At 46.9% G+C, this 14,021-nt stretch overlaps 1 protein-coding gene across 1 annotated transcript in view; it reads left to right on the top strand.

Moving 5' to 3' along the window:
* Positions 1-13,769, top strand: part of arsb (arylsulfatase B) — a 125,528-nt gene extending 111,759 nt beyond the window's left edge. The window contains exons 7-8 of the mRNA XM_041185479.1: positions 6,271-6,399; positions 13,352-13,769. Coding sequence (XP_041041413.1) covers positions 6,271-6,399; positions 13,352-13,617 — 395 coding nt within the window. The 3' untranslated portion in view covers positions 13,618-13,769. The remainder of the gene's footprint in view (positions 1-6,270; positions 6,400-13,351) is intronic.
* The last annotated feature ends 252 nt before the right edge of the window (positions 13,770-14,021 follow it).

The following is a 14,021-nucleotide window of genomic DNA, read 5'->3' as shown; positions in this document are numbered from 1 at the left end:
TTAGATATGCCTGGTGGTACTCCTGGTGGAATTCACATGCTGCTTTACATCCTGGTTCCTTGATCATTTGCATATTTTCTTAAAGTGGTATCACAACAGCAACCAACAAGAATTTTACGTGACCCAATTGGGCACGTGACTAACCTGAACTCGTGCGAGAAAACGTCAGCCACGTGTGCCAATGTCATCGCACCTCACACCGTATTACAGCTGGTGGGCACAGGCAGGAATTGGAAGCATGCCCACTGACAATTAAAAGGGTAACGAAGGCCATTAAGAAAACCAATTGTTTGCAATTTTACGTGGCCTGTACAACTTGCAGTCGGCACATGGGCCAGGCGGCTGTCCTGTTTTTCATGCAAACTCAGTCCAGGACAGGACAAAGATTGGCCAGAGCTGCACCTCTGTGAGTAGGTAAGAGTTTAGGCGAGAGTTGGTTGTAGGTGCTTTTCTGGCAGTTATTTGAATTTGCTTTGTTTTCTGGAATACTCCAGCTTACAAGCTTTCTTAGAGGCTTTCAGCCACCCTATTCTATCTGTATTTCAGCAAATGGGAATTGTCTACTCCGCTGGAGGGATCTCCTCAAAAGAGGAGGAGAGAGCCAGAAAGGAAAGGAGGGCTTGTGTCCTCAGGCAGCATCCCAGAGAGCGCCCTGGAGAAGAGAAGAGCAACCACATGGGGTGGAAGGGCCTGCAGAAGGTGCTGTTATCCAGCAGCGGGAGTCTACAGGCAGCGCTCCAACTACCTGAACATGTCAGAGGTCCCATGCTGAAGGAGGCTCAGCCTCTCGAGGGAGACTGTGACCTCCATATGCCATGTGATTGGCCCTGAGATCGCCTCAAACTGTGTAGGTGGCCAACCAATGCCAGTGGCTCTGAAGGTGACAGTGGCCCTGAACTTTTGGGTCTCTGGTTCCTTCCAAGGGTGAGCAGGAGAACTATGTGGTGTTTCCCAGTCTGCTGCCCACAGCTGCATCAAGCTGGTCACTGATGCTCTGTTCAGACGGGTGATGAACTTCATTCATTTCCAGACCGACGAAGCCAGCCAGGCTGAGCGAGCCAGAGGCTTCGCTGCAATTGCTGGGTTCTCCCACATCCAGGGAGCCATTGACTGCACACGTGGCCAAAAAGGCACCAGTGGGTGAGCCAGGCGCCTTTGCCAACAGAAAGAGTTTCCACCCCATCAATGCCCAGATTGTGGATAGGATACAGATTTTGCAGGTCTGCACCAGATACCAGTATGTCAGTCCATATCCAAATGCAGCAAGACCTGGACAATATCCAGGCTTGGGCTGACAAGTGGCAAGTAACATTCATGCCACACAAGTGCCAGAGAATGAACATCTCCAACAAGAGACAACCTAACCAATGCTTTTTGACATTCAATGGCATTACCATCACTGAATCCCCCACTATTAACATCCTGAGGGTTACCATTGACCAGAACCTGAACTGGACTAGCCATATAAATACCGTGGCTACAAGAGCAGGTCAGAGGCTAGCAATCCTGCGATGAGTAACTCACCTCCTCACTCCCCAAAGCCTGTCCACCATCTACAAGGCACAAGTCAAGAGTGTGATGGAATACTCTCCACTTGCCTGGATGAGTTCGGCTCCCACAACACTCAAGAAGCTTGACACCAACAGCCAAAGCAGCCCAATCACAAGCATTCACTACCTCCACCATTGTCACACAGTGGCGACAGTGTTTAACATGTATAAGATGCACTGCATTAACTCACCAAGGCTCCTTCCCAACCCACAACCACTACCATCCTGAAGGACAGGAGCAGCAGATACATAGTAACATCACCACCTGGAAGTTCCCCTCCAAGCCACACATCATCCTGACTTACAAATATATTGCCATTCCTTCACTGTCACTGGGTCAAAATTGTGGAACTCCCTCCCTAACAGCACTGTGGATGTACCTACACTACATGCACTGCAGCGGTTCAAGAAAGCAGCTCAACACCAACTTCTCAAGGGCAATTAGGGATGGGAAATAAATGCTGGCCTAGCCAGCGATGCCACATCCCATGAATGAGCTAAAAAAAAAAAATACCTGGCTGCTCCTGTGATTCATACATCTTGCAGCGCTCCCAGGTGCTAAGGCTCTTTGTCACTCCAGCTCGGTTGCATAGTTGGCTCCTGGGTGACAAAGGCAATCCCAAGAAAAGGTGGCTCATGAGGCCACCCAGACACCCAAGGACATAAGCAGAGGAGAAGTACAATAGAAGTTGTGGATTTACAAGAGCTGTAATTGAGAGAACCATTGGCCTGTTCAAGATGAGATTCCACTGCCTGAACTGATCAGGGGGAACACTGCAATATCTTCCAGAGTACACCTCGCTTATTGTCGTTGTGCAGAGCACAGCACACAACCTGGCTCTGTCAAGGGGGGACCTCTTGGAGGATGAAGACAGTGCGGCTGCTTCCCAGGCCAAAGAGGACGACTCAACTGATGGGTCTGAGGAGGGACCAGAGGAGGCCCAGGGTTAGGACGTGGCTGCAGAAGTGAGGAACCTTTGTTGGAGACCAGGGAGGCCTTGATTCTCTGTTAATTCAACTTGGCATGAAAGTAAAGGCAAGGATGATGTCTCCTTGCTGAACATTCCTGATGAGGCCTTCCTGTGAGCGTTATGTCAAGTAAAGAGCTCTGAAATAAAGTTTGTAGCCCTTCCCGTCAGTCATAAGCCACTTCCACTCCCAACACCCATGAGAAACATGAAACACATTCAGACCACGAACCATCCATGACATCTTTAACTGGTGACCGTGTTTACACGATTTGAACATGGAACATGTTTCCACTGAAGTTATATCACTCATGACAACCCCTCTTGTGTTTACAGTGCCTTTAAATATCTGCTTGTGAGTGCTGTGGCTTGGTGCCTCCCCCTCATTGGCAGCAGCATTGGAGGCAGCCTGCTGACTGTGATGTCCTGTCAGCCTGATGACCTTGGCAGGCAGCATCTGGCTGGCAGAGCCTGCGCAGGCCTTGCCTGGGAGGAAACATCCAGCACCATAGCTGGGCACTCCTCAGTCACCGTGGCTTCATCAGATGCCACAGACGCTAGCAGAGGGGCAGAGGAGCTTCATCTAGAATGTCCTGCGAGGAGCCTGCAGATGCGACATGCAGCTGGTCTGCCAGTGGGAGATTGGTTTGAACCTCCCACTCACCCATTGATAGATGGACATTTAGCAGAGAGACTAGGTGCCTCATCCAGCTCTCTCACTGGCAGTGACAGACTGAGGTCACAGTGGTGTATGGGCTTGCAGGTCCGAGCGCAGTCCCAAAAACGAATGATCGAGTTCCTGGAGCTGCCTCTCCATGAAAGTCACCACCCGTTCAATGGAGGAGGCTGTGCATTCGGAGCTCCTGGTCAATGCAGAACTCCTGCTCTGCAAGGACTCCTCCAAGACAGAGACCATAGCACACAGAGCCCCAGGGATCTCTGCCAGATCTTCACGCACATCCCGCTGGGCATCCAGCACCTGCCGCCTGATGGACAACTCCGGAGGCTCATCATCTGCCTCGGACTCAGCATGGCCCTGGTCCCAGCAGTCCTCCAACTGCTAGCACCCTGGGTGCACACTGCCTCTGCCAGCTCATCATGCAAGCATGATGTGCCCGCACCACTGTGCACTACCAACTAAGCCAATGCCCACCAACATGCCTGTATCTGTGCTGGTGCCTGATGCAGGGAGAAGATGTGACACCGGTGCATCAGTCAGCAGTTCCTCCTTGGGTGTCAAGTGGGGGGCCTCGGTGTTAACAGCGTGTCATGAAGATAGTGCTTCAGAGGGAGTAACAGAATGTGTTGATTAGGAACATCATAGCAAAATGCCTGTGTAAACATGACAATTACTTGCCACAACAGACAACTGCCTCACTGAGGCACTGTGATTAGACAAGCAATGGGTACTCTCGATTTGAACTTCTCGTTGGGGAGGTCATGACTCTACCTTTCTTGCACACTCCCCCAGCCTCTCATCTGCCCATTGGACTCTTACCGTGTTCCGAGACCCCTACCTCCCCGGGACCTGTGGACCTTGCTGCTCGCTCGCATTCCATGTCCAACACATCCATTTCAAACCTGGAGAGGACCAGGATGTTGGGCACCCCATCATCTGTTTGTGCGCACTCCATCGCGTTATGGCTTCTCTTCTGCTGTATGGACACAGCTGCATTAATTAGTCCACCCTCTAACTGCAACACCATTCCAGCTTTGCAACCCACCCCCCAGGAGAGCCAGCTTGAGGTGCCCATCACATTGGCACTCCTCACCCTTCTTTTACACACAAGGTACATGGGCACATCTGCCACCCTTGGCAGGTGCAGGGATATGTGTCATTTGGCACCAAGCATCTCACACCCCTGAGCACCATGGATAACAACAACCCCCCCCACCCCCAACCAACCAACCAACCAAACAAGATTGGATCCATACTCAGTTCCATGACAACTTGGTACTCACCCTTGCAAAGCGCAGGACTGATTCTGGCACTGGATCCGTGTGCGGCGCACCACATCATGTCCACTCATCTGGGCAGCCACCTCTGTCCAGCACGGTCTGGTAGGGTAGCCTCCTCTTGCCATCCTGCAGAATGAGTATTTCTTGCCAGGCACTCACTGACTCCACTAGAGCGTTGCAGGCAGTCATCTGAGAGTCGTGAGGCAGAGTGCCACCAGCATTGCCTTCCCTCCTGCTGTGCCCTCAGGGTGCTGAGGCCATCACTGCTGCCAAATATTTGAGTCTCTCATGGACAGCTCCCTGAGGCTCCTCCCCCAACTCCTGGCGGCCTTCAAGGAACTGCTTGGGCTCTTTTTATACCCCCCTCCAGGTCGCCATTCGACCTGGTGCCTGCCATGCTCCTGCTCCTGCAGGCAGCACTGTGCAAATGTCAGGGAATGTTTCACGCTAGCCAGCCCTTAATCGGCCGGCCAGCATGAAACCATGTGTCAAAGGCGATTGCAGCTGGAAGTGGATATTGAGTCCACTCCCCCCCGAAGCTGACTGCTCGTGCACAGCTTGCGCAAAATTCAGGCCTTGGAGTAGTTCCATCTTGGTAGGTGACAGGGGCAGATGTGGACTCAGTTGAAACATACGGGTCAAAATTCAAAGTTCCTTCTGGTATAATATACATGTGCTCTCATAATCTCTCCAGCACATGTATCCACCAATCAGTATTGTAACTTTCAGGCATTGTACATGTTCACATTGGGTAAAAGAGCATTGAGCTATGATCTTGATCTCTAAAATGTGGAACTTTGTGGATAATGTAAGTGTAATGTTTACAATTGATAGGGTTAACAGAGGCAGGAAAGAAGGATCTTTCCACCTTTGTCAGATAGCTGAAGTGTTCGTCCAAGTCCTATCTACAGCAGTTAATGCTGTTAGTTAACTGCTTTTGGGAAAAAGAACTGGATAAATATCTGACTAAGGATGGGGCTAGTTATAGGAAGAGGTTAGCTAATTAAATATTGTGTGGAGTTTTACAGTCCCACTGGGTTTACAGAAATGCCATCTGAGGTGGAATAATGCTGGCCAAGGTGAGGATAGGAAGAGATTTAACTGAAAGCTACCCAGTGCTCGTAGCAAGGAGATGAGTGCTTGAGGGGAGAAAATCAGTTGCAGGGAAAAACAATACTTGCAAATGGCAAAGAAATAATGTTGATCTTTTAAAAGCTTTTGAGAAATTTCACAAAATTCCCAGGATCATCTTAAAAATTCTATCTGATTATCTTCCTTTTTCAGGAGGTAAGTTGCAGAGAATCTAGGTCAATGAAAATTGTCTGAGATCAGTTAGAAGAATCAAGCACCAGTGTATAAATGTCTTTATACCCTTTATATTCTTTTGTGATAGCATGAGTCACAGCAGTGATGCTTTTCAACCACTGACTGTCTCTAAACCATGAAGCATAGAGCACTTAAAGAAAATAGGAAAATATTAATTTTATTTAAATAAAGACAACTGCCAAGACGTGTTCTAAATGGGATGCATGCCAAGATAGTGGAAAAATAAAATGAATCACTCATGATGAAGCCTATATAACTCATTCTTGTCTGTAGCATTCATGAATTGCATTGTCTGCCACTTCTGTTCCTTCCAATGGCCATTCCATCTGTGTACATTTTAGTGCCAGGGACAGTGTTTTTTTGGTATTAAAGCTAAATATTAATAACAGAAATTTCTACACAGTTTCTGTTCTCAATGTGATCTGTTTTTCCCACACTGTGTCTCAACTCTTCTGTTCTTCCTGTAGGTCCCTCCTTGTCCAATGAAAATGCTCCATCCAGCATACAAGTGACTAAGTGGCAGAATTCCACCTTTAATGTGTCAATTCATTCCGCAATCCGATCTGGGAACTGGAAACTATTAACTGGATATCCTGGTAGGGATAAACAAAATCATTTACACTCTCTATGATTTATTAGCCTTTCTGCTGGGGCTGTATTTTTCTTGCATTTCTGGGATGTAGGTGCTGCTGGCAATGCCAACAATCATTACCCATCTGTAGTTGCCTATGAGAAGGTGGTGAGCTACCTCCTTGAACCTCTGCAATCTGTATGATGAATGTACTCCCATTGTGCTTCTAGGGGCCAAAATCCCAACTCCCTCCCTAACAGCACTGTTGGTGTGCCTACACCACATGGACTACAGTGGTTCAAGAAGGCAGCTCACCATCATCTTCTCAAGGGCAATTAGGAATGGGCAATAATTGCTGGCCTAGCCAGTGACATCCACATCCCAGGAATGAATTAAAAAGGGAGGGAGTTTCAGGATTTTGACCCAATGACAGTGAAGAAACAGCGATATAGTTCCAAGTGTGGGTGGGGAAACTTGCAGGTAGCAGCGTTCCCATGTGTCTGCTGCCCTTGTCTTTCTGGGTGGTGGAAGTTGGGGATTTGGGAGATGTTGTCAAGGGAGGCTTCGAAAGTTGCTACAGTGCATCTTGATGGTGCACACTGCTGCTGCTGTGTGCTGGTGGTGGAGGGAGTGAATGCTTAACGTGGTGGATGGGGTGGTAATCAAGAGGGCTGCTTTGTCCTGGATGGTGTCAAGCTTCTTGAGCGTTGTTGGAGCTGCACTCAACCAGACATGTGGAGGGTATTCCATCACACTTTCTCTATTTTCTCTTCTATCTCCCATCATGCTTTCTCCGAGTTCACCTTGTCCATGAGGCCTACCCCCTGCTCCCTCAACCATATTCCCACTAAATTGCTGACTGCCCAACTTCCCACTTGGTCACTATATTAGCCAATATTGTAAACAGTTCTCTCTCTTCAGGTGTTTCCCTGTCTCCTTTATATTAGCCATCATCACCCCTCCCCTAAAAAAAAACCTTTGACCCCACTGCTCTTGCAAACTACCATTGCATCTAAAATCTCCCATTTCCTCTCAAAGTCCTTGAAAATGTTGCCTCCCAAATCTGTTCCCATCTTTTCCAGAGTTCCATATTTAAATCCCTTCAATCAGGCCTCTGCCCTTTCCACTGTACCGAAACAACTCTTATCAAAGTCGCAAGTGACATCCCATATGACTGTGATAAAGGTAAACTTGCCCTTCTCGATCTGGCCGCAACCTTTGACACGGATGACCACACAATTCTCTTGCTACACCTCTCCACTATCATCAGCTGGCTGGGACTGGTCTCAAGTGCTTCCATTCTTCTAGCTGTAGCCAGAGAATCACTTGCAGTGGCTTCTCTCCTGTTCCCGTGACATTACCTCTACCTCTACCCCCTTACTATTTCTCATCTACATGCTGCCTTTTGGTGACAACATTCAAAAGCACAGCGTTAGTTTTCACATAAATGATGACAATGCCCAGCTCTACCTCACTGCCGCCACCTCCACTGTTGCTAATTATCAGGCAGCTTATCCAACATTCAGTACTGGATGAGCAGAAATTTCCTGATTAGGTACCAGGAAGGCTGAAGCCCCTTTGCTTTTGGTCCCTGCTCCAAACTCTGTTCCCTACTGACTGGCTCCAAGCCTCTCCCTGGCAACAGTCTGAGACTAAACCTATTTGTTCACAGCCTTGATGTCATGTTTGACCCTGGGTTGAGCTTCCAGCCACACATTTGCTCCATCACTCAGAGCCCATTTCCTCTGTATCATTGCCCAATTTTGAGGCTGAAAGCCTCACTCATGCCTTTGTGATCTCTGGACCTAATTATTCTAACACACTCTTGGCTAGTCTTCCACCCTCCATTAACTTGAAGTCATCCAAAAATCTTGTCCCCGTGACCTTAACTCACAACAATTTGCTGAACTACATTGGAAATCAGACCATTGCCTTGCACTACTCAGCCCCTCCCCACCCCACCCAATCTCTCTAATCTTGTCAGCCCCATGATCCCCTGAGGTATCTGCACTCATCTACTTCTGGCCTCAAGCATCCCTAATTTTAATCACTCCACATTGGTGAACATGCCTTCAGGTTGCAAGGCCCTAAGCTCTGGAATTTCCCCTCGGCACCTCTCTGCCTCTGTACCTCACCTTCGTTTTTTGAGATACTCCTTAAAACCCACCTCTTTGCTTAAGCTTTTGGCCATCTGACTCAATATCCCCTTATGTGGTTTGATATATTTTGTTTTATGATACTCCTGTGAAGTATCTGGGGAGATTTTATTACATTAAAAGTTGCTATATAAATACAAATTGTTCCTCTCCAGGAGACAGAGAAAAATATATAATTTCTACATCAGCCTGGCTGTTTTATAAAATTATTTTTCTGATTTTCAAAATGGACAATTGCTGAGCTGATAAAATGGTTGCAGCTGATTGCATGTGGGTTTCTGGAAGATTCTTAAGTTGCTCCAATGGACAAAGGCTACCTCCTCATCCTCCTGGAATGTGACCTGTAGCGTATAAATATTCCAGCCAAGCCAACACAAGGGATTCATAGATACATCTGCACCAGCCAGCTATGAACAAAGGCAGAGCTGTTTGGGACACATCCTCTCCAACATTGTGATAATGGTTCTACAGTTAACTGCTCAAAACACAATGGATGCTCATTAGGACAAGGGGCCTCGATAGCTCAACCCGAAACACCCTGTCACATGACCAAGACTTGAGTTGTTTGAATTCCTTTACTTGGACCGCATTTGAATTTTATCTTCAGTTGCGGTTTAACCTCTGAAGAGAACCGGACTCCAACCTAGCAACTTGCCTTTGACCTTAATCTCGCCCCAAGTTTGATTTCGCCTACAGGGTGAAGTAATACCCAGGATGCAAAAATATTTTGCTGTATCTTCAACAGACTCAACTCACAAGTTCCTAGGACCAAGACCAGGAATTCTGCCAGACAAAGCCACCGAAAAGAACCTTCCTTGGACATTGATTATGGACTCTAAACTCGCATGAAACCAAAATTCTTATTTTTATTGTGGTCTTTGCCCTGAACCCCTTTCTTTCACTTATCCTTCTTTTATTGTATGAATGCAAAAGGGATGGACATTAGGAAGTCCCTTCCTGTATTTTGTGTGTGTGTAAAATAAGCTACATGCCCTATTTATCTTTTCTCAAGTTTGCTGTGGGGTTATTAATAGAGGATTGGCTAATTCCAAAACAGAAGGGTTAGTGAAAATACCACTTTTATAAAGGGGCAAGTCAAAAATCAAAAAACACATTCCTGTTTATAGATGAGTAGTGAGAGGAGAAATCAGGGCTCTTTAAATTAATTCCCCTCCTATCCGTAACAAAGTTGTTGTTCGAGTCGATGAAAACACTTTGCAGTTGAGGAAACAAACACCAATCCCCTTTTGTTTACGAAAGCATCTGACATGCTGACATAGTTAATTTGCATTTTTTTGAAAATCCCACAGGCGTTCAGGATGTTGGCCAGCAGTAAACCGCTGGCTAAATAAATCTCTGATAGTTATTACAGTTTAGATGATTGGGATGTGTCTACTCCATTGTCAAGTTGATGTATCTTCACTGTACTTCATTGGATGTAAAGCGCTTGAGCATGTCCAGTTAAAATCAGGCCTGCATGTTCATTAATGTGTATGTCCATGCACATGTAAGTAGTGCTGATTCAGATTTTCCCATTGGCGTCTGTTGATTCATTTTGTGTCTTATTACGTCATGACATTCATTCAAGAGGATTAACAATTGCAACATCATTATTATGTTTATTGAGCAGGAAGAGCAATCTGTTGTTCATTACAGTGGAGATCCTGTGTGAGGTGTGTTATAACACACCTTGTTACCTCCTTAGCATATTGGTAATGGATTTGTTCCTCAGCACCTGTTCTTGTTTGTATAACACATTTTTAAAAATTCATTTACGGGATGTGAGTGTTGCTGGCTAGGCCAGTATTTATTGCCCATCCCTAATTGCCCTTGAGAAGGTGGTGGTGAGCTGCCTTCTTGAACCGCTGCAGCCCCTGTGGTGTAGGTACACCCACAGTGCTATTGGGAAGGGAGTTCCAGGATTTTGACCCAGCGACAATGAAGGAATGGCAATATATTTCCAAGTCAGGATGGTGAGTGGCTTGGAGGGGAACTTCCAGGTGGTGAGCTTCCCATGCATCTGCTATCCTTGTCTTTCTAGATGGTAATGGTCATGGGTTTGGAAGGTGCTGTCTAAGGAGCCTTGGTGAGTTTCTGAAGTGCACCTTGTAGGTGGTACACACTGCTTCCTCTGTGCATCGGTGGTGGAGGGAGTGAATGTTTGTGGATGTGGTGCCAATCAAGCAGACTACTTTGTCTTGAATGGTATCAAGCCTCTTGAGTGTTGTGGGAGCTGCACTCATCCATGCAAATGGAGAATATTTCATCACATTCCTGTCTTGTGCCTTGTAGATGGTGGACAGGCTTTGGGGAGTCAGAGATGAGTTACTCGCTGCAGGGTTCCTAGCCTCTGACCTGCTCCTGTAGCCACAGTATTTATGTGGCTAATCCAGTTCAGTTTCTGTGCAGTCGCAAATGGTGCTAAATAATGTGCAACCATCAACGAACGTCCCCTTTTCTGACCTTATGATGGAAAGAAGGCCATTGATGAAGCAGCTGAAAATGGTTGGGCCGAGGACACTACCCTGAGGAGCTCCTGCAGTGATGTCCTGGAATTGAGATGATTGACTTCCAACAACAACAGCCATCTTCCTTTGGCTAGGTATGACTCCAGACATTGGAGAGTTTGCACCCCGATTTCCAATGACTCCAGTTTTGCTAGGGCTCCTTGATGCCACGCTCGGTCAAATGCTGCCTTGATGTCAAGGGCAGTCACTCTCACCAACCTCGGAAGTTCAGCTCTTTTGTCCATATTTGAACCAAGGCTGTAATGAGGTCAGGAGCTGAGTGGCCCTGGCAGAACCCAAACTGGGTATCAGTGAGCAAGTTATTGCTAAGCAAGTGCCACTAGATAGCACTGTTGATGAACCCTTCCATCACTTTACTGATGATGGAGAATAGACTGATGAGAACGTAATTGGCCGGGTTGGATTTGTCATGTCTTTTGTTTCCAGGACATATCTGGGCAATTTTCCACATAGCTGGGTAGACGCCAGTGTTGTAGCTGTACTGGAACAGCTTGGCTAGGGATTCGGAAAGGATTCTGGAGCACAAGTCTTCAGCACTATTGCTGGAATAATGTCAGGACCCATAGCCTTTGGATCATCTAGTGCCTTCAGCCATTTCTTAATATCACCTGGAGTATATTGATTTGGCTGTTGACTGGCCCCTGTGGTGCTTGGGACCTTCAGAGGAAGCCAAGTTGGATCATCTTCTCGGTATTACTGGCTGAAGGTTGTTGCAAATGCTTCAGCCTTATCTTTTGCACTGATGTGCTGGGCTCCTCCATCATTAAAGATGGAGCCTCCTCCTCCAGTGAGTTGTTTAATTGCTCACCACCATTCACAACTTGGTGTGGCAGGACTGCAGAGTTTAGATCCGATCTGTCAGCTGTGGAATCGCTTAGCCCTGTCTATCACTTGCTGCTTATGCTGTTTGGCATGCAAGTAGTCCTGTGTTATAGCTTCACACGTCATCTTTAGGTATGCCTGGTGCTGCTCCTGGCATGCCCTCCTGCACTCTGCATTGACCCAGGGTTGATTCCTGGCTTGGTGGTAATGGTAGAGCGGGGGATATGCCGGGCCATGAAGCTACAGATTGTAGTTGAATACATTTCTGCTGCTGCTATCCCATTTAGCATGGTGATAGTGCCACCCAACGTGATGGAAGGTATCCTCAATCTGAAGATGGGACTTCATCTCCACAAGGACAGTGCAGTGTTCAACCCTACCGATAATGTCATGGATTGATGCATCTGTGGCAGGCAGGTTGGTGAGGATGAGGTCAATTATGTTTTTCCCTCTTGCTGCAGACCCAACCTAGCAGCTGTGTGCTTTAGGACTTGGCCAGCTCAGTCTGTGGTGTTGCTACCGAACCACTCTTGATGATGGACATTGAATTCCCCCACCCAGAGTACAGTCTGTGCTCTTGCCACCCTCAGTGCTCCCTCCAAGTGGTGTTCAACATGAAGGAGCACTGATTCATCAGCTGATTGGGGGGGGGCGGGTGGTGAGGAGGTTGGGGGGCATGGTATGTGGTAATCAACAGGAGATTTAGATTTCTTTGTCCATGTTTGACCTGATGCCATAAGACTCACAGGGCAACTCACTCCCGACTGCATACCACTGTGCTGCCACCTCTGCTGGGTCTGTCCTGCCGGTGGGACAGGACATACCCAAGGATGGTGATGGTGGAGTCTTGAGCATTATCTGTAAGGTATGATTCCATGAGGATGACTATGTCAGGCCATTGCTTGACTAGTCTGTGGGATACCTGTCCCAATTTTGGCACAAGCCCCCAGCTGTTAGTGAGGAGGACTTTGCAGGGTCAACAGGGCTGAGTTTGTAGTTGTTGTTTCCAGAGCCCAGGTCAATGCTGGGTGGTCCGTCTGGTTTCATTCCAGCCCTTTCATTCTGGTTTAATTTTTGTTGACTTTTTAGTGGTTTGATGCAACTGAATGGCTTGCTAGGCCATTTCAGAGGGCATTTATGAGTCAACCACATTACTGCAGATCTGAAGTCACATATAGGCAGATTTCCTTCCCTAAAGGGCATTAGTGAGCCAGATGGGTTTTTACGACGATCAGCAATGGTTTCATGGTCACCATTAGACTTCATTCCAGATTTTTATTGAATTCAAATTCCACCATCTGCCCTGGGTCTCTGGATTACCAGTCCAGTGACAGTTCCACTACACCTGTATAATACCACCCATACTTTGAATTTGTCTTTGCAGCGTACCAGATTATTAGTATGTGATATGATGCTGTGATATGAGTGAAGGTTTAGATTGTATTAATGGGAAATGTTCTGTTTGCTGTAGGCTGCAGTTACTGGTTCCCACCACCATCACTATCCAAACAAATGCAACCACTGTCACCTGAGGCACCAAAGAAAAACGTTTGGCTTTTTAACATTGCAACTGATCCAGAGGAGAGAGTTGATCTTTCAAACCATTACCCCAGCATTGTTGAGAAGCTGCTGTCAAGACTTCAACACTATCAGGACAATGCAGTGCCAATTATCTATCCAGATGAAGACCCAAAGTGTGATCCTAGCAAGACTGGGGTTTGGGGACCATGGGCCTAGGAGTCCAGATTGTTTAAAGCTAATAATTTCTATAGTATCATTGGCATGTGCCATTTAATGGTAGGTGATTGTGTTTCTGCTGAAGCACTAGACTTGATTTCCAAACTCTGCAAGTGCCTTTTAATATTTCTGATAAATTCTGTGCATCCAAAGCCCATCCTCCTTTAACTGAAATGCCTGATCTGTGCTGTATGTTTTTCTTTAGCAATATGAGTGTGATTCAGCATTATCATTTGTTTGGTAAAACAGTCAGTGTATATTTCCCACAATGTGGAATAGTGATTGACATATGCTGTTCCAATTCAGACTTCATTGCATATTCTGTACTGCCGCTTGCTGTTGGGACGTGTGTCCCTTGCTATTGCCCCTCACAGCCAGGGGAAACTTTTTTGGCTTCAGGTTTT

This window comes from Carcharodon carcharias, chromosome 4 (assembly GCF_017639515.1).
Source record: "Carcharodon carcharias isolate sCarCar2 chromosome 4, sCarCar2.pri, whole genome shotgun sequence".
Taxonomy (NCBI): domain Eukaryota; kingdom Metazoa; phylum Chordata; class Chondrichthyes; order Lamniformes; family Lamnidae; genus Carcharodon; species Carcharodon carcharias.
The sequence above is the reverse complement of the archived record's forward strand: the minus strand, read 5'-3'. Positions and strand labels throughout refer to the sequence as shown.